We start from the raw sequence: 25,132 nt of genomic DNA, 5'->3' as shown, positions 1-25,132 counted from the left end.
TAACAAGATAAAATCTAACCGACCATACTAAATATAACCTCCGAGTACCCCCATCCAACTTTACACACACACATTATTGACACGGCAAGCCAAATCGGTTTATTTCCGGACGACCAAGCAGTTTTGGACGCGACTGTACCTCCGTCCATTACCGCGCGTAAATATTTAGTGTTCGTGATTGTACCACCGTTTGACGGACGAAACTGTACCCTACTATACAGTGAATGGGACCACGGTGCAAGGAAATAGCGGAGATGCCATAAGAAAGGTAGGTCAGTCTCTTCTAAGTCAAATACGTATGGTGGGCATGACCAAAACGATCAGTTACGAGTGAATTACCGAGGCGTTCGTGTTCTTTGAGATATCTATCAACGATTTTTGGTATTACAAATAATTTTCGGGTCCAAAGAAGGCGTGTAAGGGCGAAGACAGTAACGTTCCTCGTCCCCCGCTCACACAGATTTTGGCGCGCTACTTTCTTAGGAGATTTTCCGTTATGCCACCTCCGCTAGTCATTTTGTTTCCATGAATAGACAAATAAAGTAGGATTGAGCTCAGCTTACTTGACGAGATATTTTTTATTTATGAGAGCTTCCCTTTTGTTTTTTTAGTGACGAGAGAGATATTTTTTATATTGGGTGTCGTTAAATTATATTTTCGTGGGAAGATTCCCCTGTCTATTAATGTTATAACACTCTTGGGTATGATATAATCATTGTTAAAAGGTGATTTATTGTCGGGGCTCTAGGCTTTCACGACAAGCTAACATGCCTATAATCATGTCATTTTTGTTACAGATATAGAAAACTTATAGCCATGACAAGATGGTCACCCATCCTCAAACCGACCGCACCAACTGAAGCTTAACCTTATGATCAACTGACCCGTGCGACTGTAGTTTAGCCACGAGATCACTTAAATATACCATTAACATCAATAGCGTACCTCGACCTAATTTTCGTCCACACCATTATAAAAATACACCACATAAAAATCTCGCAAGTACTAACATTAAACCATCACGTATCGGATTTCATGACGTCACTGATGACGTAACAAAATGGCGACCATTTGGCGCCAAGATGACACTAGACTGCCCTGCTTGTAGGTCGGGGCTTTTTGCCAAAAATAAGTACGTATTATATTTATTTTGGGATAAATAGCGTGATGGAGTGTGTTATATGGAATTAGAGGTCAATGGAGGACGAAATAGGTTATAGCTTGGGGAATTAGGTTTAAAGTTATGTGGGGTTGTCTATGCTCTAGTTATTTGGTCTGTGTCTATGCTCTATTTTAAATAGCCCAATAAGCCACAATTATACTTATCTATATTACTGTAAAATTAAGATGATGGAAGGCAATACAGGCGAGCCAATTGCCACACATTTTTCAACAAGAACACGTGCTTGATTTTGACTTTTCGAAAAATATTGTTGATATTGCGCTGAACCCAAATTTTTAAAAGGACATTCATGTTAGAAAACTTTGGGAAATTATGCAAATCCAAATAAGATTGACTAGGTATTTGGATTTCACGAAACACACTTGCAATAGATACAGGATCCAATTTGAATAAGGAACATCTAAGTATTTATACTACAAAATACTGAGCTACAAAAAGTTAAACTGACGTTTGAAGTGTGAACAATTGTTCATCATTGTTGATAGCTCTCCATCTTTTCCAAGTTCACAACTTATATCATTTTGTAATGATACAGTTATATCAAGCAATGAAAATTATACATAAATACTATAATGCGTTTCCTAATGTGTATTAGTCGTATCCCTAAATGGGCATTTCATGTGGTATTCAAGCCAGTTTAATATGTTTAACTATGGTCTGGTATGGTCATTGACCAAGATATATTGTGGTTTAAAATATACCATGCTTCATATTATGTCTGACACATATTTTTGAATGCTAAACAATAGCCAACACATTCCAGATTTATGTCAGAACTACTTCGTGTAATAGTTTATGACCCTCTCATATATTCGGCATGACTATAAATTGTTTTATGTCTGAACTTATGCCGTTTAAATTAAATTTTAACCGCTTTATTGCACTATGAATATGAGTGGGTTAGTGGATTTTGGGAACGTATTATAAAATGGTAGACAGTATGTTCTGGAAAATTGATTTTGTCAATTTTATTGGTGGAAGCTATATATTTGGTGCTTGAGCCCTGAAACATGTTCTATTTCAAAAAATCAACAGTGAAAATTACATTAAAGTTAAGTTAGTAGTACCTACACCTCTTCTACAGATAACGGGTGGGGTTCAAACTTGATAAAATAATTCTAAATTCTGACATGACATTTTTTCTCAAACAACATCTCTCTCCTTTTAGTGGCGGATTGCCTTTCTATCGAACTACGTTGTCTGCGCAAATGCTTGTGCACTACTATAATTCTTGTGCAGCTGGTTGACCTCCTTATATGAGAACGGCCGTCATGGCTGAAATTCGACCTAGGATACCATTATTATAATGTAAAAACCTTTCTCATGACCCATTGGTGACCTCGTCTGTCATTTACGACAATCACTATATCATGTTTGTCTAGACGGCGTCTAGAACTTTCCATACTAAGTATAACGATAGTAATATATTTGTCTGCTAAGTTATTCCCTGAAGGCCTAAAAAGGTTTATTCATTCAGAATGTTTTTTTAAGATGAAAATGGTAATAGGTTTGAGATTTGGGTCAATTTTATTATTAGACTAGGTAAACATACCAGACACAATTCTAATCTAACTAAAATCATCACTAATCGAACGTAACTGTCTGGGCTGTATACTTTCTCAAACTCGATGTTTTTTTTAAATAACATGGAATGTTTTTGGTCATCATTTAGACAGATATATCGGGTGTGTCGTACCTAATCAGATTAAATCCTATCACATACACTTTATGATATTCTATGGTGAATTGTAAAAAAATATCCTAATCCATTCAGTGATTTAGCCATAGGAGTCATTTTTCGTTTTCATCATTTACAACATCATGTGTAAAACAGAGATAAAGTTAGGAGTATCGTATGTTTTGACCAGGTGACAGCGGACAGTTTTCAAGGGATAATTTCTGTTGTTTGTAATGACTGACTCTTATATGGTGTTCTAATTCTGGCACATCTTTATTATATGTATTTACTTTGTTTAATTTTTTTATTTAATGTGATTAGGTACGATACACTCTGTATACAAAATTACAAAATGACTACTTATCTATCCATAAAACTACAAATCGAATAAATCAAAGACTACAGAACAACTTGAAGTATCGTCTCCAAGGAAACGTAAACAGAATTAATAATAGCCTGTAGTAAACTAATTAGAGACTACAGAACCGGAATCTGGGTGCCACTGGAATATCTAACTAAGTTCTGTAAACTTGTATTATTTATGTACCACGGTTGTGGTTTCAATCGATAGTTCGGTCTTGAGGGAGTTGCATCGTCTTACTAGTAATAGTTAGTATAATAGTGAAGTATAAGCCTTGCACTTGGGCTTCTTATACTTCACTATTATTGATTTAGGCTCAAGTTGACCTACTACTAGTTAGTCCCTTTACCAACAAGAACGTGTCTCCAAAAAGGTCGAGTTTTTCATCATCATATAGAAGAATTTCAATAGTCTACTGTTTGCTGAACCTCAGTATGTTAAGCGCTATAGTCTCCTCTTTAAATACTATTTAACCTCCTGAAATTAGTCAAAAAATCCAACTTCCACATATGACACAATTCAAATCATGCATTTCCCTCTTGCCGAAAAACCAGGGATTAAATACATCCCAGCACAAAGTGCGAAGAATAAACACATGTGCTATTGAAGTAATGAAGCGTTTGTTACGTGTCCTGTGTGTCAAGTGACTTAAATGAGTTGGGACGTGTCATCACAGAGGTTTCAGACTGACGTTTTTGCTCTTCAAGCTAATGTTACCGTCTGTTTTAACCGGTTGCGACAATGTATGTGGTAGTGGTTTAAATGGAACGCTTTTTTGACCTCCTCAATTTTTTTTCTCGGTGAGAAACCATCAAAAGACTTCCGCTGTGGGTACAGCGTGAGAGTGTCAGACTCTTACTGACTAAAACCTAGCATGACCACAATGGGCATGCTAGGTTTTAAGTTTAGGTAATAAGAATGCGGTAACTCTTTCGAACAATCAGGCAGCCCCGGCAGGCTTCAGCCCAAGAGGGCTACACCGGGTGACCTATGCAGCTTAGTTAAAGTTATCTAGCTGAGTTCCTGGGTGAGATTGGTGGCCAAATTTTTTTGTCGTCTGACTTCCTCGTAATTATTGTCCTGAATGTACAAATGACAGCCACTACAATTTAGCGTGCTTTGTATATCCATCGACAGACCGGCCGCGCTAAGCGATACTTAACTTTTGATCGTTCATACGACTTTCAGGACTTGACCTAGTCTAGACCTAGTCAATAAAAAAGCGTTCGTCTGAATTCACCCTAAGTTGACGTACCTACGTGTCATTACGTTATGTGACACGCGTACAAGATTTCGTGACACGCTATTATGTTAAAGAGGCTTTGTGTCTCAAGTAAATGTTGCGAGCTTGTGTTGATTGCAAATTACACTTTTATTTTCACGAGTAGAATAAGCTTGAGAGCTTTTCGAGGAGTTTTTATAAAGCAGAGGAGTTAGTTTTGTTTGAACGCGGCAATCTGAGGGACCACTGGCCCTATTTGGAAAATTACTTCAGTGTTAGATGGACCATTCATCGAAGAAGGATAGAGGCTACTTTTTGTCCTTTCGTGCAGAGTTCCTGGATTCCGTGGTTCCATTCATAAGGAGTATGAGAATTCATGAGCAATTCTATGTACAGCAGGAGTTTTATGGTTGGAACTGAAGGGAACAGCTTAGCTGAACTTGGAAATATATTACCTACACTTGGGAGACTATATTTCACTACTGAAAAGCACAAGGTTGTAAATATTATTTTCTTTCTATATATCCCGAATGGTAGTGGGGTCAGCTTTCCTTATTTTCAGAGCTGTAAGCAGTGAGCGTAAAACTGTCCCGTTAAAAGTGCACAGCAGTGTACAAAGTCGATAAACCGATATACGTGTTCCCAGTCCTGACGGAGCACTTAGTGGTACCGGTGGTACAAACAACTGTAGCTGTGTACAAATCCTTGCGGGGACGAGCAGGATTAATGATTTACGTGAGTTTTATCGAATTAATGGTGTAATTAATATTGTTAACTTTTAGGAAAAGGCCTCTTTTAATATAGGCACAGTATTTACTCCAGGTTTCACTTACTAATGGTGTGCAAGACTGATTTCGGTCGCGGCGGTTGTCGTCTTATCAAGAGATAAGTCAGCAGTACAGGACATATTATAGTTAACAAGCGTTTATGCAGACACAAGTGAACTCACTGTTCCTTCACTCTCACAGCCCGATGATCGGAGAGAGATCAGGCACAAGACCGACATCAACGTGCTCTCTGATGCACGGTCAAGGAACATTTAAAGTGCCCTGAAAGTTTTGCTGGCCACCACAAGTTATAGGACCACCACAAATGTATGTACATTGAACTCGAAAATGTCCAATGTACAGTGAAGCACAAAATTGCCGAATTGTAGATGTCGTTCGCACATAACAGATATGAGTCGAAATTAAAACTGTTGGGGCTGTGCCAGATAGAATTTTATGCTTTTTTGCTTTGACTTTTTGTACGGCTGACGGGGTTCAAAAGAAGGGTAATGAGTATATGTATGTACTTATCTACCGTGCTAAAGTTCCTTACGATGGATTTCAATAGGACATCTATCTGCTAATTGGCCGACTATAGATAGGAATTTGACAGTAGGTACACATAGACATACATGCACATCCACAGATAGGTTTATTGAAATTCGCTGTTGGAGGCCAAATTATACAAAACTTTAGGGCATAATTTTCAATTCAATCAGGGTGAAATAACAAAAATTGAGTCTTCATCAATTTTTTAAGTCTAAAAAAATATTCTACGAATTAGTACAGTAAATTGGTAGTAAACGGTAGGAAATCCCACAAAGTATGTTGAGCTGAGAAGGCCACACAATCGGATTACGTGGTTCCACTTGACTGTTGACCGCCATGACTGCAAGGTGAGCCTTTGAACTTCGCCTTATTGATTGCTTCATAACTAGCTGAAGGCAGGTCACACGCGAAGAGATACGAGGCTTGAAATCAACGGAGCGAACGCACTTCTTCGTGTTGTTCGATCGGCCATTGTCGGGTCACAGCAGTATTCTCATCACACTTAAAATCATGTCTTCAAACCTGACTGGAACCATTTGAATGACAAAAACAAAAGACAGTAACCAAAACGCCCACCTTCTCCGTGGGTTCTTGCTAGAAGTGGGAACCAAACTTCCAAGTACTTCATGTCTCTTTTCTTAACATTATACCTATTAGTAGAGGAGGCCATGTCTGAGGATCAGCTAGCTCTGCCAGTGGAGCAGAGCAGTTTTTAAAACACCAATAATTTTTTTTGGCCGTCCATGCAGTAGTCTACGTAGGCCTTAATGGCTAGGGTACTATAACAGGTATTCTTTGACACCAAGATTTATCATATGATTAGAAAATAAATGACTTAAAGTTAGGTAGTTTTCATCCAACCATTCTCGTCCTTTTCAAAAATAGCTAGAATCTAAAAAGATAAAAGTATAGATAGAACCTTCTATGAAAAAGATTAGTTCCACTCTTTCCATCCCTTTTTCCTGCAAAGTCGGTATCACTTTGAAGCTCCCATAACACCGAAGCGAAGCGTACAATATCAGACAGGAGTTTTATATGTTTTTTTCGCATACAAAATTAGCTAGCCGTTTGAAAGAGGCGCTCGCCTCTATAGGTTTATGGCGTACGTATTTTTGCAAAAATCTATAGGTAAAGATTTCCGCTTTATTACAAAAGAGATACCTACTTGGACATGCTGTATTGAACATCGAGGTCCAAAGATAACTGCTGCAATGCATCTTTTAATTATTTAAGTTTTTAAAGGAAAAGAGACTGACGCTGTCAGCCCACGTCAAACATTATGCAGAACAGACAATCGAATCGATTTTTCTAGGTCTTTTTATAGGACACTAGCTGTCTGTGTGTTTTTTTTCTCCTACAAAAAATCGGTCACCGATAATCGGACGTGGGCATTCGTAACACTTATTTTACGACATACGACATAAAGTTTGCCAACCTTTCGAGGGATCAACCCTCAACGTCTTTGCCTTGAAACCTCCTTGAAACGATAAGCACTGGAAAAATAACATCAAAGGGACACATTTTCATGTATGTCTTTGAAAAAATACATTTCCTGGTCGAGCTTTTTTTCAGGAGGATAAGGATGAAGTATGTATGTATATATAAAAGTAAGAAGGATCTCAGGTGTTGTATTGTGTAACGTGGCGACTTTTCGGTAAAGTAAATGTGAAAAGTTTTTTTGAACAAAATTAAGTAAGCAAAAAATAAAACCCTCCTAAATACAGTGTAGTACATTTTTTAAATATTTTTTTTTCTTACTCAGCTAGTTAAGCCTCCACAAGAGGAATTTGAATTTAATTCAGTAAAAATGCCAAATCAGACTTATTCGGTCAGTTACAAACAATTACCATAAAACACTAAACACATTTATACCTTTGAACTTCAAACAGTAAACAGAACTAGCAATATTCAATTAACTTTACCATAAAATTACTTACCGTCATGCAATTGAGCGGCTTATTACCAAAATGTTTGCCTGTTAAAGGGTGGTACAATTTGATTCGCTTAACAAATATTATTACAAAGCGTACAAATAGTTCGTTCCGGGTAAGAGCACACTGCAAACTTTTAGTCGGCCGATAGTTTGTTTAGGCCACGGAGACCAAAGTAGCTAGCGGAGATGTCATAACACAAACTCCTTAGAGTGAGCGGGGTTCAGGAATGTTACTCTTTTCGCTTTCATTTCTTTGGAGCCGACCATTTTTTTTTAAATCGTTGACAGATGTCTCAAAGAACCCGAACGCCTCGTTAGTTCACTCGTCACTAATCGTTTTGGTCATGTCCACCATATGAGCTCGCACATTACAAAGATTAGGTTAGCCATGTCAGACCGACTGAAAACTTTGATCGGATCACGACTTACTTTAAAAAAAAAATTACCTCGAAGGTTGAAATTTTTTTTCAATTGTCGGCCAACTGTTTAGTTCGTCTGCAGTGTGCGTATACTAACAAATATTATTACAAAGCGAACAAATAGTTTGTTCCGGGTCCCAGTAGTTGTTTGTTCACGGGGTATTTATGTCTGCTAACTCACCCTGTATTGTGAAAACGGAATTCTATTACCTTAATTAAAGTTAGATACAGCCTTTTAGCAACTGTATGTATGTGTAATTTTACTGTCTGAAATCACCAACCCGCATTGAGCAAGCGTGGTGATTAAAGCTCAATCCTTCTCTGTGTGAGAGGAGGCCGCAGCCCAGCAGTGGGACATTGAAGAAGATTTTACTAAATGTATTTTTCTGTGACTGATATAACCCGTTTTTTTAATTAGACTAGTCTATATAGACTATAGAGGCTGGTTTATCTAAGTAAGAGATGCCTTCTAAACTCAGTTAAGTTACACATTTGTACAGTTGTATCAAGGTTGCAATGAAATTGTCGTACGAGCTTTTGTACAATACATTGATTTTAGGGTAATTATGTAACTAAATTGATTGGTATTAAAACGTGTGCTTATAATTACGGGATTTACATAATATATGTGAACATCGTTTCAATTTAAGGTGCTCTAACCTACGTTTTTGTTAATTGTATTTTAGCTTGCCGATTAAAGTATATAATAGTTGCATCTATGACAAATCTATATCAAAATTGTGTTTGAAAAAAGAATACGCTGCGATTGATTTTTCAGGAATTTTCATAAATGTTTTATCGTATGAAATCTTTTTACGAGAATAAAAAATATTTCAATCTTTTTTCCTATTAAAAGTATACTGCTTTAATTCGTCTCTTTGGCCCTAAAAAGACACATTTCCACCAGAAATAGATAATCAAAAATGAAAATGACAATTCAGCCCGCAAACGCTCCATCAATCATCATTCAATCCATGACGCTCATCCAAACCACAGATAATATAAAAGATGGCGAGTTCTCACCGAAGGCTGCATGATGCTGGCGACTGGCCAGCTGTTTCGACCTCACGCCGCTATTTATACGCCCAGGGTATCGATTTTCCCCGGAACAGTTACGTAATACACGACACGGCCAAAACGTCCCTCGCCGTCGACTGTTACACTCATAAAACGCACATCTTACGCTAATACCAATAAAAAATACTCAGATTAATTTTAAAATTACAAAAAAAAATCACTTAAGTAAAACGGAACGCACTTTTGTTAAAAAAAAAAGTTTGAATTAAAAATCGAAGGCGGGAATTGAGAGGGATTTATTTTTCGTTCGATTTTCAATTTTTTACTGTGATTCCGTTGTGGTGTAGGCTCCGCGGAGGTTTAATACAACCATGCTCAGTGGCGCCCCCGAGCAAACTGCCGGTTTCACGGGGCGACTGCGCGATTCACGCACACATACAAACTAACCACATTGTATACCGTTGCACCTTATTCTCACTGCCCTAAAGTTCAATTTTGCTTAGCAGTCGTACTAAATCCAGGGCGGCATTTTCTTTCGGGACGTGTAGTCCTTATTGCGTTGGAATAAGGTTCGTTTTTGTACCGAATGGTGTTAAGTGCTTTTATGTTCTAAGCAAGCATTGTTTCAGTACTGACGGAAGAATAGACATGATGGCGCCTATTTTTCATTCATTTGTCAAAACATTTGATTTAATGAATTCATCGTATCGCTTTTGTTCGGTTAATGTTAATTCTCTTGTGTTTTTAAATACCTTCGAGATAGGTATCAGTTTAAGCAGGTTTTTGCTATAATTAGGCAAATGTCCGTGTAATTGTTTTTTTTTTTGCATTTTAATTATACAAAAACGCACTTACGTATTTTATAACTATGTATATGTTTTTTTTTATATACAAAAAATATTATGAATTTTACACATTTATTCATATTTCAATGGGCTATAACACTTATGTATTTCAATCAAATAAAATCCTAACTAGAATTTCGTAGCCCTCGTAGTCAAGCGTAGCAAGGTGAACAAATTGTAGCGCTACGAAATTTCGTAGCACATACGATGACGTAGATAAGATAAATACAGGTCATGACGTCACAATGTATGTAAGAGGTAGGTCAACTATAGAATTAGCTGCGGAACTTTATAATAAACCTCAATTCATCTGATTTAAGTCTAAAATCTTAATTTCTGACTAAGTTATCTGTTATGCATCTTATAAGAAATGATCTTAATCGAATTTATTTTTATTAATATACCTAAAAAGCTATAGGTTGATTAGAATATGAAAAATAGAATAAATTTTAGCACGAATACTAATTCAAGCTTTATTGCCTAATATAAAAAAAAACAACAAAGTAGTAGTAATATAAAAAGATTTATAATAAAGAAACAAACGAATTAATATGAAATCAAAATATCGATCTAAAATCTAAACGAATCATCAATACAGAAAACAGGCTTTATTATTTACGACATTATTTTTTAAATAAAAAACATGGATCAAATTATAGAACCAATCTAAAGCCGTAGCTTCCTGAAAGTTCAGAAGAAACTAAAAATAAACCTTACTGGTCCGACTTGGAGTTTAATTACAAAAAACTTCCAGACGCCCACCGTGGTATAATCTAATTGTTTTCAAATTAGTCTTAGTTTTAAGCCTGCTAATTAACCTTTGAGAAGCTTAAAAACTACTTTTGTTACGTTTGCCTTAAAGAACAATTAGAGGGAAATGTTATTTTGAAACTACTTTTTAAGGTTACAGGGCGACTTATCGAACTATTTTATTATATATTATTAAGTGTGTGTGTAACATGTAAAAGTACATATTTTATATATAATAGCTATCAGTAAAGTTTTGATTTAATCACAAACTACTTAATTAATGAATACATTTTGATTCGGGTCGGGAACAATTCTGATGTTCTAACCTATCAGATTTACAAGACTCTTTTTCTCCATAATTACCATCATCTTTTGCCGAGCCTTTCCCCATTAAAAGTCGACGATAAAAGTCGGCTTCCAGTCTAATCGGATGCAGCTGTGCCAGTTTTTTACAAGGAGTGCCAGTGTTTAACGACTGCTAAAGATGTTCAAATGACAGCCAAGTCACCAAACCAAATAAAAATCTGTCAAATATCCTCAAAAATAAATACTCTTTTCAAACACCCAACTTGTAACAGTCGGGTGACGTGAGAGTACCGGAGCCCTCTAGCTTCCCTTCTCAGAGGACTGCCACTTAATTAGCAGGGACCCGAGAGAATATTAAGTGCGCTGTCGAATTTGGAAGCAGTATTTTTTGTTGAAAACCTGATAAAATCGAGTTGAGACTGATTTGTTGTTTTTGGAAGCGTTTTTACTTAGGTAAATTTCTTTTGAGGCTATGGTAAAAGTATAAGTATACATTCCTTCTCTGTATTAGGATAGGCCTGTGCCCTAAAGAAGGAAATTTATTTAGAAATAAGCATTACCTTTGTAAATTATTTATTTCCTGTCGTTTTTCTATATCGTGTGATTAAAAAAAATTACGTATAAATATATCAGGTAAGTAATAAAGTCTTAAAATTATAAACAGTTACTATAGGAAAAGTTCACATCAATTAGTTAAGTTCTCGCGTTACTGTTAAAGTTCTAAGGTTATTTTTTGTAAGGTTTCCATTTAAACCGTTTTAGCAATGTCCTTGGTAACCAATTGTTCAGTTAATTTTGGTTTAGCTTAAATATTTGTGTTAATTAAAAGCTGAGGAGTGTATTAAAGAGACTCGTTTCTAAGTGACAGCGGCATGGGGCGATAGATTATTTCACTATTGGGAAGCGATTCTATTTTTTTGGATATGGGAATTTTTTCTCACGGGATGCGAGTGAAACCGGGGTAAATAGGCAGTAAAAATTAAAAACAGTTCATCTATCTTTTCTGTACAAGAGTAGGTTACTATTTCTCTCTGAATGCTGAAAAACCTGGACTGTAAAGATAAAGCTATCTACGTAAGCTCAACGCAACATTATTAATAATTTCCTGGAATAGTAGATATCGAATGAAACTGCAAAGAGAATTTTATTCTTTGATAATTAATTAGTTACTGGAAATATTGAAAATGTGTCCTTTGAGCGTTTAAAAAATATTAAAGCAATGAAAAAAGGCTACGATATAATTTTACAAAATCTGCTAAAAATTCCTTTTAATATGCATCCATTCCAGTTAGAAAATGCCATTAGATAACATTTTCTCGTTTAATTTCATGGAATTTAATCATATAAGACTTTTAAAACTGAAGAGAATTAATTTCCACTTAGAGATCTATAATCAGAATCCTATTTGTACAATAACAAAGGTATAAAATAAAACCTTCTTTGTCCACTTAGAGCCAACTTACAGCACCCATGTCTTCAGGTTGGCCACACTGTTTTGTACTAGAATGTTGGCAAAACCTTAACAAGGAGGTTTTACATTTAACATACTTAAAAAAAACATAAAAATAAAAATCCTTATAATTAAAGAAATAGTTCAAGACATTCGTTATTTCTTAGCCATAGTTCGTAGAATCGTGTTTTATATTTGAAAGCATTGTTTGTTATTACTAGTTGCTGGCATAATGCCAAGCGACTGAAAAGGAATTTATTGTTTTACTTAAAAACTTGAAAATGCTTTCCTTGGAGTATTATAGTTGAACAAATACCTCATACCTGTATGTTTCTGGTTATTTAACTTTGATTTTATGTGGTAAATCCTTCTCGGTTAACCTATACTTTAGGATGATTATATTGATTATAGATAAAAAGTGTTTCTTTTTGAAAGCACATATCTCAAGAACTAGACGACTGATTAGAAAAATTCTTTCACTGTTAGATATCTCGTTTCGAGGAACATTATAGTTTTTATCCGAATGTGCGAATAGCCCTCTTACTGGAGAAGCTTGTTATATTATTAATTAAGTACAGATATATTGGTAAGTTACAAATACCTCACCCACACAAACAAGTAATCAATAAGTATATCTACTTACAAAAACTAAAGCGACAGGACTATTAATAATGTCGACCTCCAAGCCATTAGTAAGTTATTATCATCCATCTTATCATAAGTTACAAACAAACTTTGAGTGACCCATCGCTCTAACTTTTACCTAATATTTTATTTGTACTAGCTTTTTGTCGTGGTTCCACCTGTTTATATGTTTGTAGTACTTACCTCAAATTAAAAAAGAGGTTTATTTAAAGCAGCCTGAAAATCAGCACTTTTCTAACGTCAGAATTACATCAGACAGCCCCAAAAACGCCCACCCTATTTAACTAATTCACACACACATGAAGAAAATACATACTTATAGAGGTTTCCGATGTCTTATGACTATATCAACTACTAGCCGTTTTCCCGCGGTTTCACCCGCGTCCCGTGGGAGCTACTGCCCGCACCGGGATAAAATATAGCCTATGTTACTCGCAAATAATTTAGCTTTCTAATGGTGAAAGAATATTTAAAATCGGTCCAGTAGTTTTTGAGTTTATCCATTACAACCAAGCAAACAAAGTTTTCCTCTTTATAATATTAGAGACTATCGGCTCACCTATGGAAGTTAGAAAAACATGAAGAAAAACCAAATAAGCTCACATTCCTATTAAGTTCAAATTTACTCAAATTGGTAACAGCGCCATCTATTGGGGGGTAGCAACTTTTTCTCCTCGTCCCATGAAGTGTCTTAGTGAAGTAGATTTGTATTTGGAATGCGAGAGTTTCGCACAAGTTCTTCTAGATGGCAATTATTATGTGCGCGCATTAAAATTAGAAATTATCCGTCTAAACTTAAACGTCAGTTTAACACTTGTCTAAACAAATGTCAGATAATGACGTTGAAATAAGGTACATTTTGCAGCCACAATTTTTTTAGACAGGTGTTTGACACATGTTTAAGTTTTTGTAGTAAGACCAAATAAGTTTACAGTTACTTACATACATTTGTGCATTTGCGGATAGGGAAAAGATACATACTTTGGTATTTCCAAGTAATAAAAAATCTGTGAAGGTGTTTCAAGAATCTTGAGTAGTCTTTTACAAAATTGTACCTACCTATTGAAAAAATCTGTTTCTTTTATTACTAATAATGTACTTTTCTGAGCACGCTACACGCTACCAAATGCAATAATCAATCAGATGAAACCAGCTAAAAATTAACTTACATATGGGTATTTATTTTTGTTTTTTAGTTTATAGATATTGTAATAGAGATAAAAATGCAAATAATTAGCCCATCCCTTATTATTCCAGCTTAGTAGCATGTAGCATCCCTTTATTTCACGTACACATTCACACACTATGGTTAGCGCAACAATTGTCCGCGCGCACGAACCTTGTAGCAGCGGGGTGACGATTTAATGTCAATAGTTAAGTGTATGGGTGTGGCGGAACAGATGTGGGTTTTAAATCAATTGTACAATTTCTGTGTTAGTTTTATAAGTGGCTGAGATAAGTTTCGTCATAAATTAGATAATATTCTTCATCGATTTTTAGTCTTAAAAAATAAATTTACGTAATATACAATGCATGCAATAATATAGAATTAGAGTGAAATGAAGAAAACATATTTAATAATTTATAGTGAAGTTATTGTTTTTCTGCTCATAAGTTTTTATTTAGTTGATTGGTAGCATGGAACGTGCAGCTATTTTACCACTGCCTTTTTGATTAATTGGACCTATCGGATTCACTGAAATTCAATTAATGCTTAAGAATCCATATGGCAGATTACATAACACAAAACATGATTAAATATTTAACTGTCACTATCTCTTGTAGCAAAATCCATTCAAATATTTTGAAACACCACAGAAAAAAGCTCCAACAATATATCTGTGCTAATCTGTTATAATTTCTGTGTCACTTTTCTCAACTTTCTCCGGTGTCAAGCTGAGCTGTCAATTAAAATGTTCGTGCATTCGACACACACCACAGCCCCGTCACACGATTTACCAAAGTCACAATTTCAATTACGCACTTACACCTACTTTTATTTGCACTTATTTCTACAATTGCCACTCAATTTCCAACCTTATGGCGTAGTTTTAGAAGCTGTAATGTAATAGTGTGATTGCAAATAAAGTTTGTCAGTTAAAGTACTTAGTATATATGACAATGTTGAAAGGATCATGAGTGCATTAGCCATTGTGGTGACACAAAGGGATATCTTCTATGATATACGTCAACGGTACTAAAGGGACCACCAACTTACCGTAGATACAAAACATAGAAAACTCAACTTTAATTTCAAAGGAATAGGGGTGGTATTAACTGAATTGTATAAGTTGGCATTTCAAAAGAATGGTTTGTTTAGTTTTTTTTTTGGGTTTGCGTTCAGTAAATTGGGTTAAAACTTATATTTGACACTTGAATGTAAGAGTTTCGAGTGTTTAAGCTTATTGTTTGTAATCCGATTAGCAATGTTTGTTGTTTTGTTTAGTGAGAGCTTGACTTGGCTCGTGATGAGCAGGTGTTCCGAATAGGATTGGACGTTATTAACTTATAATCTTTGCAATATTTATTTAGTGTTTGGGAAAGTCTTTTAAATTTGAGTATTATGATTAACTGAAAGCACATAAGTATGTAGATATTATGGAGGGGTATTCGGATTATTTATTTTTATATATTATCCGGTTAGACTAAAAAGGCGAAAAGGCTAGGCAGATGATTATGTAGGGATGTAGGTACTATTTTTTATGAATATGGGAACAGTGGTCAGACTGAAATTCAGATTCGAGTTGTATAATTCCCTAATTCAAAATGCAATTCAATTTTTAAGCTGCAAGTCTATTTTTAGTCTAGTTAGAAATAGGTATCAAATAAATATTTGCAATAGCTAGGAACGGTTTTTTTAATTCACAAAACCAATTTAATCGACCGTTTTGGTAGAAACCTTTAACCACATAGGTGCTTCGAAGACCATTTTTCATATTATCTTCGTCTGTCTCAATAAAATTCTGGATCCAACGATCTTAGCTGCTTATTATAATTTGGCCCGTGTCAGTCATTTTATACGATATTTTTTTGTCACGAAATGGCAGCTGTGCGTTGAAAAGCCAATATCTCATATTGTATTGTGTTTGTGGCCACATCGCCACATGTGACACTCGCCGCCGGTCGACGGTTATGTATATAGAGCTTTATGCTTTTCTAATGGTTCGGTAACGGTAAATATCTTGGAACATGCTTGGATGACCAGCAGACGTCATAAAACATCATTTTTTTGTTTGTTTATAAAATATTGGATTTGCAGTTTTCCATTTCCATTGATGTGTAGAAAATCACTTCGTCTTCCTGAAATACTGCAATAGAAAAGTCTACAAACTATTTTAATTATAACTTTTAGTAGCATAACATCATTTAACTATACACGAGCTAAACTAAAGATAAGCTCAAGCTTTTCTTTGACATGCATTGCAACATATCCTTATTAAACAAAACGAAAGTAAAAATGTAATAAGACTATGTGAATAAGTGAAACTTAATTAATGTTTAAAGAAGAACACAGATACATTTTAATATTACCTATGTAAAAGCAGCAGTACTGAGTAGCTCTCGAATAAATTGTTCAATTTCTGATAATATTTCTCATAATTCTTCAGTCTAAAACGTTTCATCCAAGGTTTTACCTGAATTAAAAATCATAATCATAAATAATAATAATTTCTTCTACACCAGATGGCAAAGGCGCCGCTCATTCAGCCTATAACATAAAGTATATAAGCAATAGAGCACAGATAACAAATGATTTGTATCCGCCATAGACGCGGTGAAGTGGCGCGTAAATTCGCTATGGGTTTGTGACAAGGGCTGACCGCATCGAGGGGACATATTTGTTCTATCGAAGCGTGGGGGAAAAGTTTTGATATTGGAAGGGAAATTAAATTTTGTAATGAGTGAAGGGAAAATTGTGTAAAAGTCTTGCTCCCCGTTTTCTGTGGAGACGTTACATTGAATATTACACAAACACCGAAAAGATTCATGAAAATTTGCAGTTAATACTTGGTGCATTGCGTATAGGCTACCTTTTATCCGAGTACGGAAAGCTGCTTGCGAATATTGTCTGTCACATTCTGATGTTAATTAATATGAAATATCTAAGAAGGCTTTACTAACGAATCCTGTTCGTTCTTATGTAATACCTCCATGTGAAATCAAAAGCAACAAGTAAGCTACACCTATAACGTTTACCTATAAAGTTTTCATCATTACGTTTTTTGAGATGCAATGCCGTTTAATCAACATATTTCCATCTGCTTATTTTGAAAAGATAACATCCGACACCTAATTTAGACAACACGAAAATACGAGATCGGCGGCAGTCGGAATAGTGCATAATTATAAGGTGGACAAACCTCTTAACATAACTCACAACAAAAAGAACTTGCTGACATGAACTCCATTCAAAATATTTCGCCACTTGCAGCTCCAATTCATCTCACCGCCGTCGGTATGTTTAAAGTCTTTAAACATGCATGGAATAAAGAGATTTCGCACTTAACAAACATACACGTCACTTGACATCACCCAATAAAGGTATTGACTAACGATTACTTTGCCGACAAAGTTTTGTGACGTTTGTGAGCCCCGATGCCGCTCTTACAAAGTCACCGCGCTCCGCCCACGACTGTCATGAATTCTATTCGAAGATATTGATACATTTGTTCACAATGGCTTATATTGTGTGACAACTGTAGTCTTGTGATTGTAAATTAAATTAAAAACGTCGGTCGGTTTGATGTGGCGAATTTCTGTTTGGTTTTTAGGTGACATTTGTGTTCAGGTGTGCTTGTAAGTAGTTAAAAGCCAGAACGATGTTGCGTGTGTTTAGAGGCTCAATTTTTCGGTTGATTTTGGTTTTCGTAAGTTATCTTTAAATAAGGATAAGAATTATGCTGCATAGTTTGATACGTACTCAGTACAGGAGACTGGCAAAAAGCATTTCTTGAAAACAGTAATGTAAAAGTTGCAACTTCAATTATATTTAAATCACAAAAATGGGACACTTTGATGAAGTATGATATAGTATAGGCTTGTTTGCCTTCAATTTTACTATATAATTTCAATTAGCCATTATGCCCCGAACTTTACTGCATTTAAGTATAGATACGTTTTATTTAAACACTCTGTTTAAAAATAGAATACGGCTAAAAATTAATTTAAATATAATAATAACAAACATTTACTTAATCAATTGAATCATTATGTAAAGCACTCATTTAGGTATTCGTTCAATACGTTCTTGTATTTAAAAAGTTCTTTTAAAATTGTTTACTCAAAAGAAGTCAAGATGATGAGTATGAATTTAATTACTACTTTTTTCATCAAAATTACTTAATAAGACTATTTAGCTCCTAAAACTTACAAAATCGCATATGTTCTTTTCAATAAAGCTTCAAGCTTTAAAAGTATTCATAACCGCATGATGGCCGCTACTACAAGTTCACATCTTAGGGCGGGGCGGGGATCTGTCATCAGTGAAGAGACATGTTTGTCTGTTTATTTGTTTGTCGGCGTCGGCAGCTTGTACAGATGTATCAGAAGGATTGAGGTAGATATGCTGTTATACAATAACGCACAATAAGGTTTTGTGTCAACCTATGTGATTTTTTATTTCAGTTCTTGAGGCTGTTCAATAATACATTTGAAAATGACGATTCTAATATCACTGCTGTAAAATTTTCATCAAGAGATACTTTTATCTGACCCTTTCCATATTGAAACGTAATCAGCTAGGAATTTTTACATATTCACAACAAAAATACGCTCTCAGTCGACAGCGATGAGCAGATTTTTTGATGCGTTTCAGTATTACTAGTTGTTTAGTAAAATCATGTTTTTAGGAATTTAAATGTTTTAGATTTTTCTTCCTATTCGTCACTTCGAGGATTTTGCTCAGTGTGATATTGGAAACAGTGCATGACTTTGCCGATCTAGAAGTTGAAACTATCAAAACAAATACATACCTAAATCTATCAGAAGAGCAAACTCATTGATTAAAACTCTACCAACCACAAGATCAACAAACTAAAAAGTTAAAGCCAATAATAATAGTGAAAACTAACCCTACGCTAACTGGCAGCTAGGGGCGTCTCCCCGCTGACCCTCGTGCAAACCCACCACGCCACCACAGTTTGGTGGGGTTTACCGTGTCGCGGTAACCCATAGCTATGGGGAATTAAAACGTTTAATGGCAGCGATCCAGAATGATTTTTGGCCGTCAATCCCCGGTTTATTTGGTTAGTCACTTTTGGTTAGTGAAAAGTGGAACTTGCATGATCTTTTCTAATCTAAAATTTTAAATAGGAAAGTAACTTTGTCTGTCCGTCCGGTTTTAACGCGAATATTATTGAACTGATTGAAATAGAACATAAATCGTCTTACCACAAAAACTTTTAAACGTCAGTTTAACACTTGTCTAAAAAAATTACAAATTATGACGTTGAAATAAGGTCCATTTTGCAAACACACTTTTTTTAGAAAAGTGTTTGACACATGTTTAAGTTTTTGTAGTAGGACCAAGATAGTCTATGACTCGAGCCTAGTAGGAGTAGAGAAGGACAGAAAGGTCATACTTCTATTATAGGCTACTTATTTTGTATCCTGTTGCGGGAAGCAATTTCCAATTCGTCGGAACGTGGGTGGAATTACGGGGCACAGCTAAATAGGTACTTTACTTATAGCCGGGGAACAGCTAATTTGAAATATTTCCATGAAGTTTGGCTCATTTGTTCTTTGTATATTGTACTGAACTTATTTTAAGGTTTCCAATAATTTTACATAAAAAAAACAATGCGCAAGAAGTCGAATAGCTAACTTAAGGAACGCAAACTTAAATGGCGTATGTTTCTTGCTAACTGTAGGTAAATATAATGTGGAAGTCGTCACTCGAAAATGCTTGTAAATAACACCCAAACCGAGAAACTGATCGGAAAATCCGCCACATTGAAAGCTATCTGTGCTATATATAACTACCTGTGCTATGCTGTGATCATATTATAAATTCTGAAGAAACTTTCCGTAACTAAACTACAAATACCTACAACAAACACACATCTTAATAAAACCTTTCCTTACAACTCGTATTAACTTACAACTTATTCTACTTACATTATTTATTTTATATTCTATTACAACTTCTTCTAGTGAACCAGTTCGTAAACATAGCGAGGCGTCAGTTCGTCTGCGCCAACATGAATGGATGGCGACCACAATGGCGCGGGGGATTTATGGCGCTTTTTGTTTTGCGCCACGATTATGAGGTTTCGCCACAGTTGCGCCATAGGTAGGACCACACGGAAGGTGCAAATATTGGTGTACAGGGTGTTTGGAATAGTGGTGTGATCATTTGCGCCTTTTGATTTGGTTTTCTTAATCTGAAAGACGTCAGAAAGTATGTAGTTGTAGATATTACGTAAGTATGTCAAGAAAATACTTAATAGATGTTTTACTAACCCAGAAAAGTACCTAATATAATATTTCTATGTAGGTTTAAATAAGGCATTTACTGTATTAGGTACTGCTCAGTTAATGTGTCAGTTTGTGGACACTCCAGACATGAAAACGTAGTAATGTACATACATGCCTAATTATAAAATACCTACTGTAAAAGGTATATTTTTATGATTGCCTTACAATTAAATTAAAACGGTAAAATAAAGAGACAATATTTTGATTCAAAAAATTTTCTTAAGTTTATATCAGTAACGAACTTTTGTACCTCTATTAAAGTAAATTAAATTACCCTCAACTACAAAGCAAGCCCAGCATTAAATTCTTACCAAAATTTAATTTAAAAAAACACCGTTCAAAATGATAACACCCCATTTACACCTACGCGGGTCGCGCTCCATTCACAAGTGCACAACATTTTTACGACACCCGTAGTAATTGTCCACAAAGAAACTTACCAAAAAATACTCATAGATTCTTCACGGTTATCCAGAAATTCTACTAAACGATACTCGAATATTATCCCTGAGCATTCTTCGAGAGATTTATATGAATTTTATAAAGACATTGAGGCAAACCACTAACTTTATTAGGATTATTGTGAAAGATTTATGATCGAACTGAATGTATCGAGTGAATGACATAATTCGATCTTCATTCATTCATAGATTATGCCTATTCATTGGTGGTTGCTACGGTTTTTAAAATTGGAATTGAGAGCATATTTGTCGCGTTTTTTTAAGGACATAATTATTATTCGGGTACAATGCAATACCCATAAAGAAATTAAGTAGTTGGTACTTTCTAACTTTTAAAAGCTTCTAAACTTCTAATATATATTTTTTTTCATATTTGTGTGGAGAAGATTACCTACATTTTCAGAAAAGGCCTGGAGATGGAGCTATCATCATCATCATCATCATCATCATCATCTCAGCCATAGAACGTCCACTACTGAACATAGGCCTGATGGAGCTATGGACATACCTACTTAATTTGAATCACATTTTTAACATTCTTCAATACCTATAAGAAAATTAAATAGATGAAGTTGTTGCCTTGTCAATATGTACGATTGCAGCCGTATTCTTATTTATTTATTTTTATAATTTTTTATTTGGGATAAGGGCAGGAGGATGATGATGAATGTTTAATTCATTAGCAATAAAAATATTCAGCAAGGCATAATTTTAAGTCGTGTGGTACGCATAATATGTACTCACTCATTTTAGAATAATCTGAATATTTGAGTAGCAAACTTAAATAAAACTAGTCTCTCCAAAAGTAAAATCATAACGGACTATCCGTTTTCAACAAAAAATAAATGATTACATTTTACTAAGATCTTGCCTTCTCCGCCTATCAAAGATATTGTCAGAATAACGGCATATCGATCATCCGCAGTCCTTCTTAAGGCGCGAGATCACAAAACATCAAAATAACTTGAATCCTTAACAGATAGCCAAGATGTATGCCCTGTCTGATATTGACGAATCGAGCCTCTTTGTAATTGCAACGGATTTCTGAATTTTCTGGCATTCGGTAAGAAATCGGGCCGTTATAAAAATATTCTTGTCTACTAATTGTGAAAGTAACCTGCAGTCCAGCTTGCGCGCCAAAACTATTTAAACGATTTAAATGGGTACACATATAGTAGACGAACCGCGAAAAACAGTAAGTAGTTGTAAGAAAATTACCTGAGTAACATACTTGGCTTTAAAGTCCTCGGGACTTGAGGAAAATCTAGCTTATTAAAAAATAAAAAACGTTTTTCTTTCATGAACTTTTAAGTTACTTAGCAACTTTTTTATCTAGCTACTTCTTGTAATTTACAAGTGCTTGTCCACCTCGAACACCTGTGTTTGAATAAAGTTGGAGACGAGCAAAAATTCTCACGAAACTTCAAGCCAAAAAAAAAACAACATTTTTATAAGTAAACACAATTTTTGTACAATCAAATCAAAAACGAACGCTCCCGATCGATCATGCGCGCCAAATTTTGACAGTTCGCGCCAATCCCAAAGTGCGTTAGGATATTTTCCTAAAATGTATCAAAGGCAGCCCAATCAAGTCTATTGTATCTGAATTGATGTAACTGGATTTGTTTAGATTGATCCGACCCATCCATTTTGTGGTCGTGGACAGTTAGCTTTTTATGTGGAATCCAGGAAACACAATTTTAATCTTGCTATTCAATTTCATTCTTATTGATTTAGGTTAGTTATTGAATTCAAAATCTCCTGAATTTAGAAGATTATGGTGATCGCATCATTTATCATTTTGAATATTGCCTCCTCAAGAACGCAAGATTATTTGTATTTACAATGCCGATATTGCATTTGCTCATATTGCAAAAATGACTACTTACAACAAATGTTGTATTTTTTGCGCAAAAACTACTAAACGGATTTTGATTAATCATTCCAGTAATTAAGCATCAGCATAACATAATTTAAGGCTTTACTTCATATCTGGGGCTAGGAATAATTTTGTGGGTTCTCACATTTCTTAAATGTAATAAACCTTTATACAGAGGCAAAATGTCTATCGTTTTGAATGTGAGATAATGGGGCAAAACAGAATGGCATAGTGACATAGCAATAAAATATAACAATAAGTACTAGCGTTGGTTTATGTAATCAAGTTATCTAGAGAGTAACAACAACTTTTAACTATTCCCAGTGGTATAACGAAATAAAATTGCTAAGTCTCCCATAAACCGCTAACAATATCCCTACATACATAACACATGCGTGCGTATATAACATTAATATAAATCGGGAACCGCAACAATTGCAGAAACCATTAAAACAAACAGGCTTGCAGCTGCGAGCGATGCCACTCGAGCGGAACGCTCGGCCCTCGGGCCCGCCCCCCGACCACGCACAAAAATCAACATAAATAACAATACACACCCCTATCTCAGACAGTATGACACCTTCAGCAACAAAAAAGGTCTAACAGCCATCTAAAATACAAACACAAACTCTCCCCTGTGTATCCGAACACAGAACTCAAGTTGCCGCGAAAACGCACGCGCCATTTCCGAAAAAAGTTAAGCCAACGTTAAGTGTGCAACAATTGAAAAATATTTCGTCTCTTTCGTCCATTCAATAGACACAATCCCTCTACTTTTGGGCGCTTTTATTAAATTTATTGTCAAAGGAATGTATATAAAAGTTGTTGAAATGAAAAAGGGTCTCAGTTCCATTTCGATCGTGAGTGATACAAGTGTTCCAATATGTTTTCTGAACAAAGTTACTCCAGGCTTTTCAGGCCTTGGGACGTGAGTGATAGCAAAAACGATGGACAGACAAACTGTGATATTAGTACCGCTACAGAAATAAAGGCGAAAAAAAGGGTCATAGACGAGACTAAACGAGAAAATCGTCTGCGGAAAATTCGCGGGACTTTTAAGAAGTCAGATACAAGTCACCAAGACGCTACTGTTTCTACAACCACGCGTGATGGTGATGACGACGTTAAACCTGCTACTGAACTGAATTCACCCGTTGAAAAGCTGACATTATGCTGCGATAGGCTTTTACAAGAACCTGAAAAGAAGGAAAAAGTTGAAAAGCCGACGGAGGTGGACCTAAAGCCTCAGCCTTACCCGTCGCTGCCTCAGATGCCTGCGTACAACCCTGCTTTCATGCCAGAGTACCTACCGACGGCCGACATAGCACACGCACTGGGCGTTCCACCAACAGACCCACTACTCCTCGAATCCCTCGCCCAAGGGTACGCAATGGAGCTCGAATACGCAAGAATCCTTCACCAAGAAAACGAAGCGAAAATAAACGCGAAGAAACAAAGGCCAAAGAAGTACAAATGCCCTCATTGTCAGGTTGGGTTTTCAAACAACGGGCAGTTAAAAGGACATATAAGAATTCACACTGGTGAGAGACCTTATAAATGTGACGAGAAGAATTGTGGCAAGACTTTTACGAGGAACGAGGAGTTGACCAGACATAAGAGGATCCATTCGGGAGTTCGTCCATATCCCTGCTCGACGTGTGGCAAGAAGTTTGGCAGACGCGATCATTTGAAGAAACATACGCGAACGCATTTTGTTCAGGCGGATCGGATGATGCCAGTTTTCGTCCCGTTGTCTGCAGTTCCTCATATGGCCGGCTTTCCATATTTATATGGTTACTGACGAAAGAAACGGCTGAAATTTTCTGAAAAATTTCAGGAGATTGAGTTGTAACTAGGATGTATTCAACTGTTTCTAAATTGTTAGAAAAACTAACTTTAATATTTGATCAAAGGTTTAGCTAACAGGTCAGAATATTTTATTGTATAAAGTAAAGTAAATAGTTTGAATACGAAACGCTACAGAATATAGTATACTTGTAAATAACAAAATTTTATATAAATGCGATATATTTTTGTAATAAGTATTTCTAGTGAGTAGATAACAATGAACATAATAGGTAGAGGTAATTCTTTCTACGTAAGTCAATTGTATATTTTAAGATGAGCAATGGTTGTGAATAAGAGAATAAGAAATAAAATATATTTGGAATTTTATTGAAATTATTTTGTT

At 35.5% G+C, this 25,132-nt stretch overlaps 2 protein-coding genes across 2 annotated transcripts in view; one reads left to right on the top strand and one right to left on the bottom strand.

Moving 5' to 3' along the window:
* LOC110374303 (probable sodium/potassium/calcium exchanger CG1090) overlaps positions 1-9,521 on the bottom strand; it is a 34,135-nt gene extending 24,614 nt beyond the window's left edge. Inside the window, exon 1 of the mRNA XM_064040032.1 lies at positions 9,136-9,521. Coding sequence (XP_063896102.1) covers positions 9,136-9,147 — 12 coding nt within the window. The 5' untranslated portion in view covers positions 9,148-9,521. The remainder of the gene's footprint in view (positions 1-9,135) is intronic.
* A 14,303-nt stretch (positions 9,522-23,824) lies between these two features.
* LOC126056329 (zinc finger protein 415-like) lies at positions 23,825-24,746 on the top strand. The gene has a single exon (XM_049849009.2). The coding sequence runs from the start codon at positions 23,825-23,827 to the stop codon at positions 24,740-24,742; it is 918 nt and encodes a 305-aa protein (XP_049704966.2). The 3' UTR covers positions 24,743-24,746.
* Positions 24,747-25,132: the final 386 nt, after the last annotated feature.

This window comes from Helicoverpa armigera, chromosome 21, assembly GCF_030705265.1.
Source record: "Helicoverpa armigera isolate CAAS_96S chromosome 21, ASM3070526v1, whole genome shotgun sequence".
Classification (NCBI taxonomy): domain Eukaryota; kingdom Metazoa; phylum Arthropoda; class Insecta; order Lepidoptera; family Noctuidae; genus Helicoverpa; species Helicoverpa armigera.
This window is presented reverse-complemented; position numbering and strand designations above follow the sequence as displayed.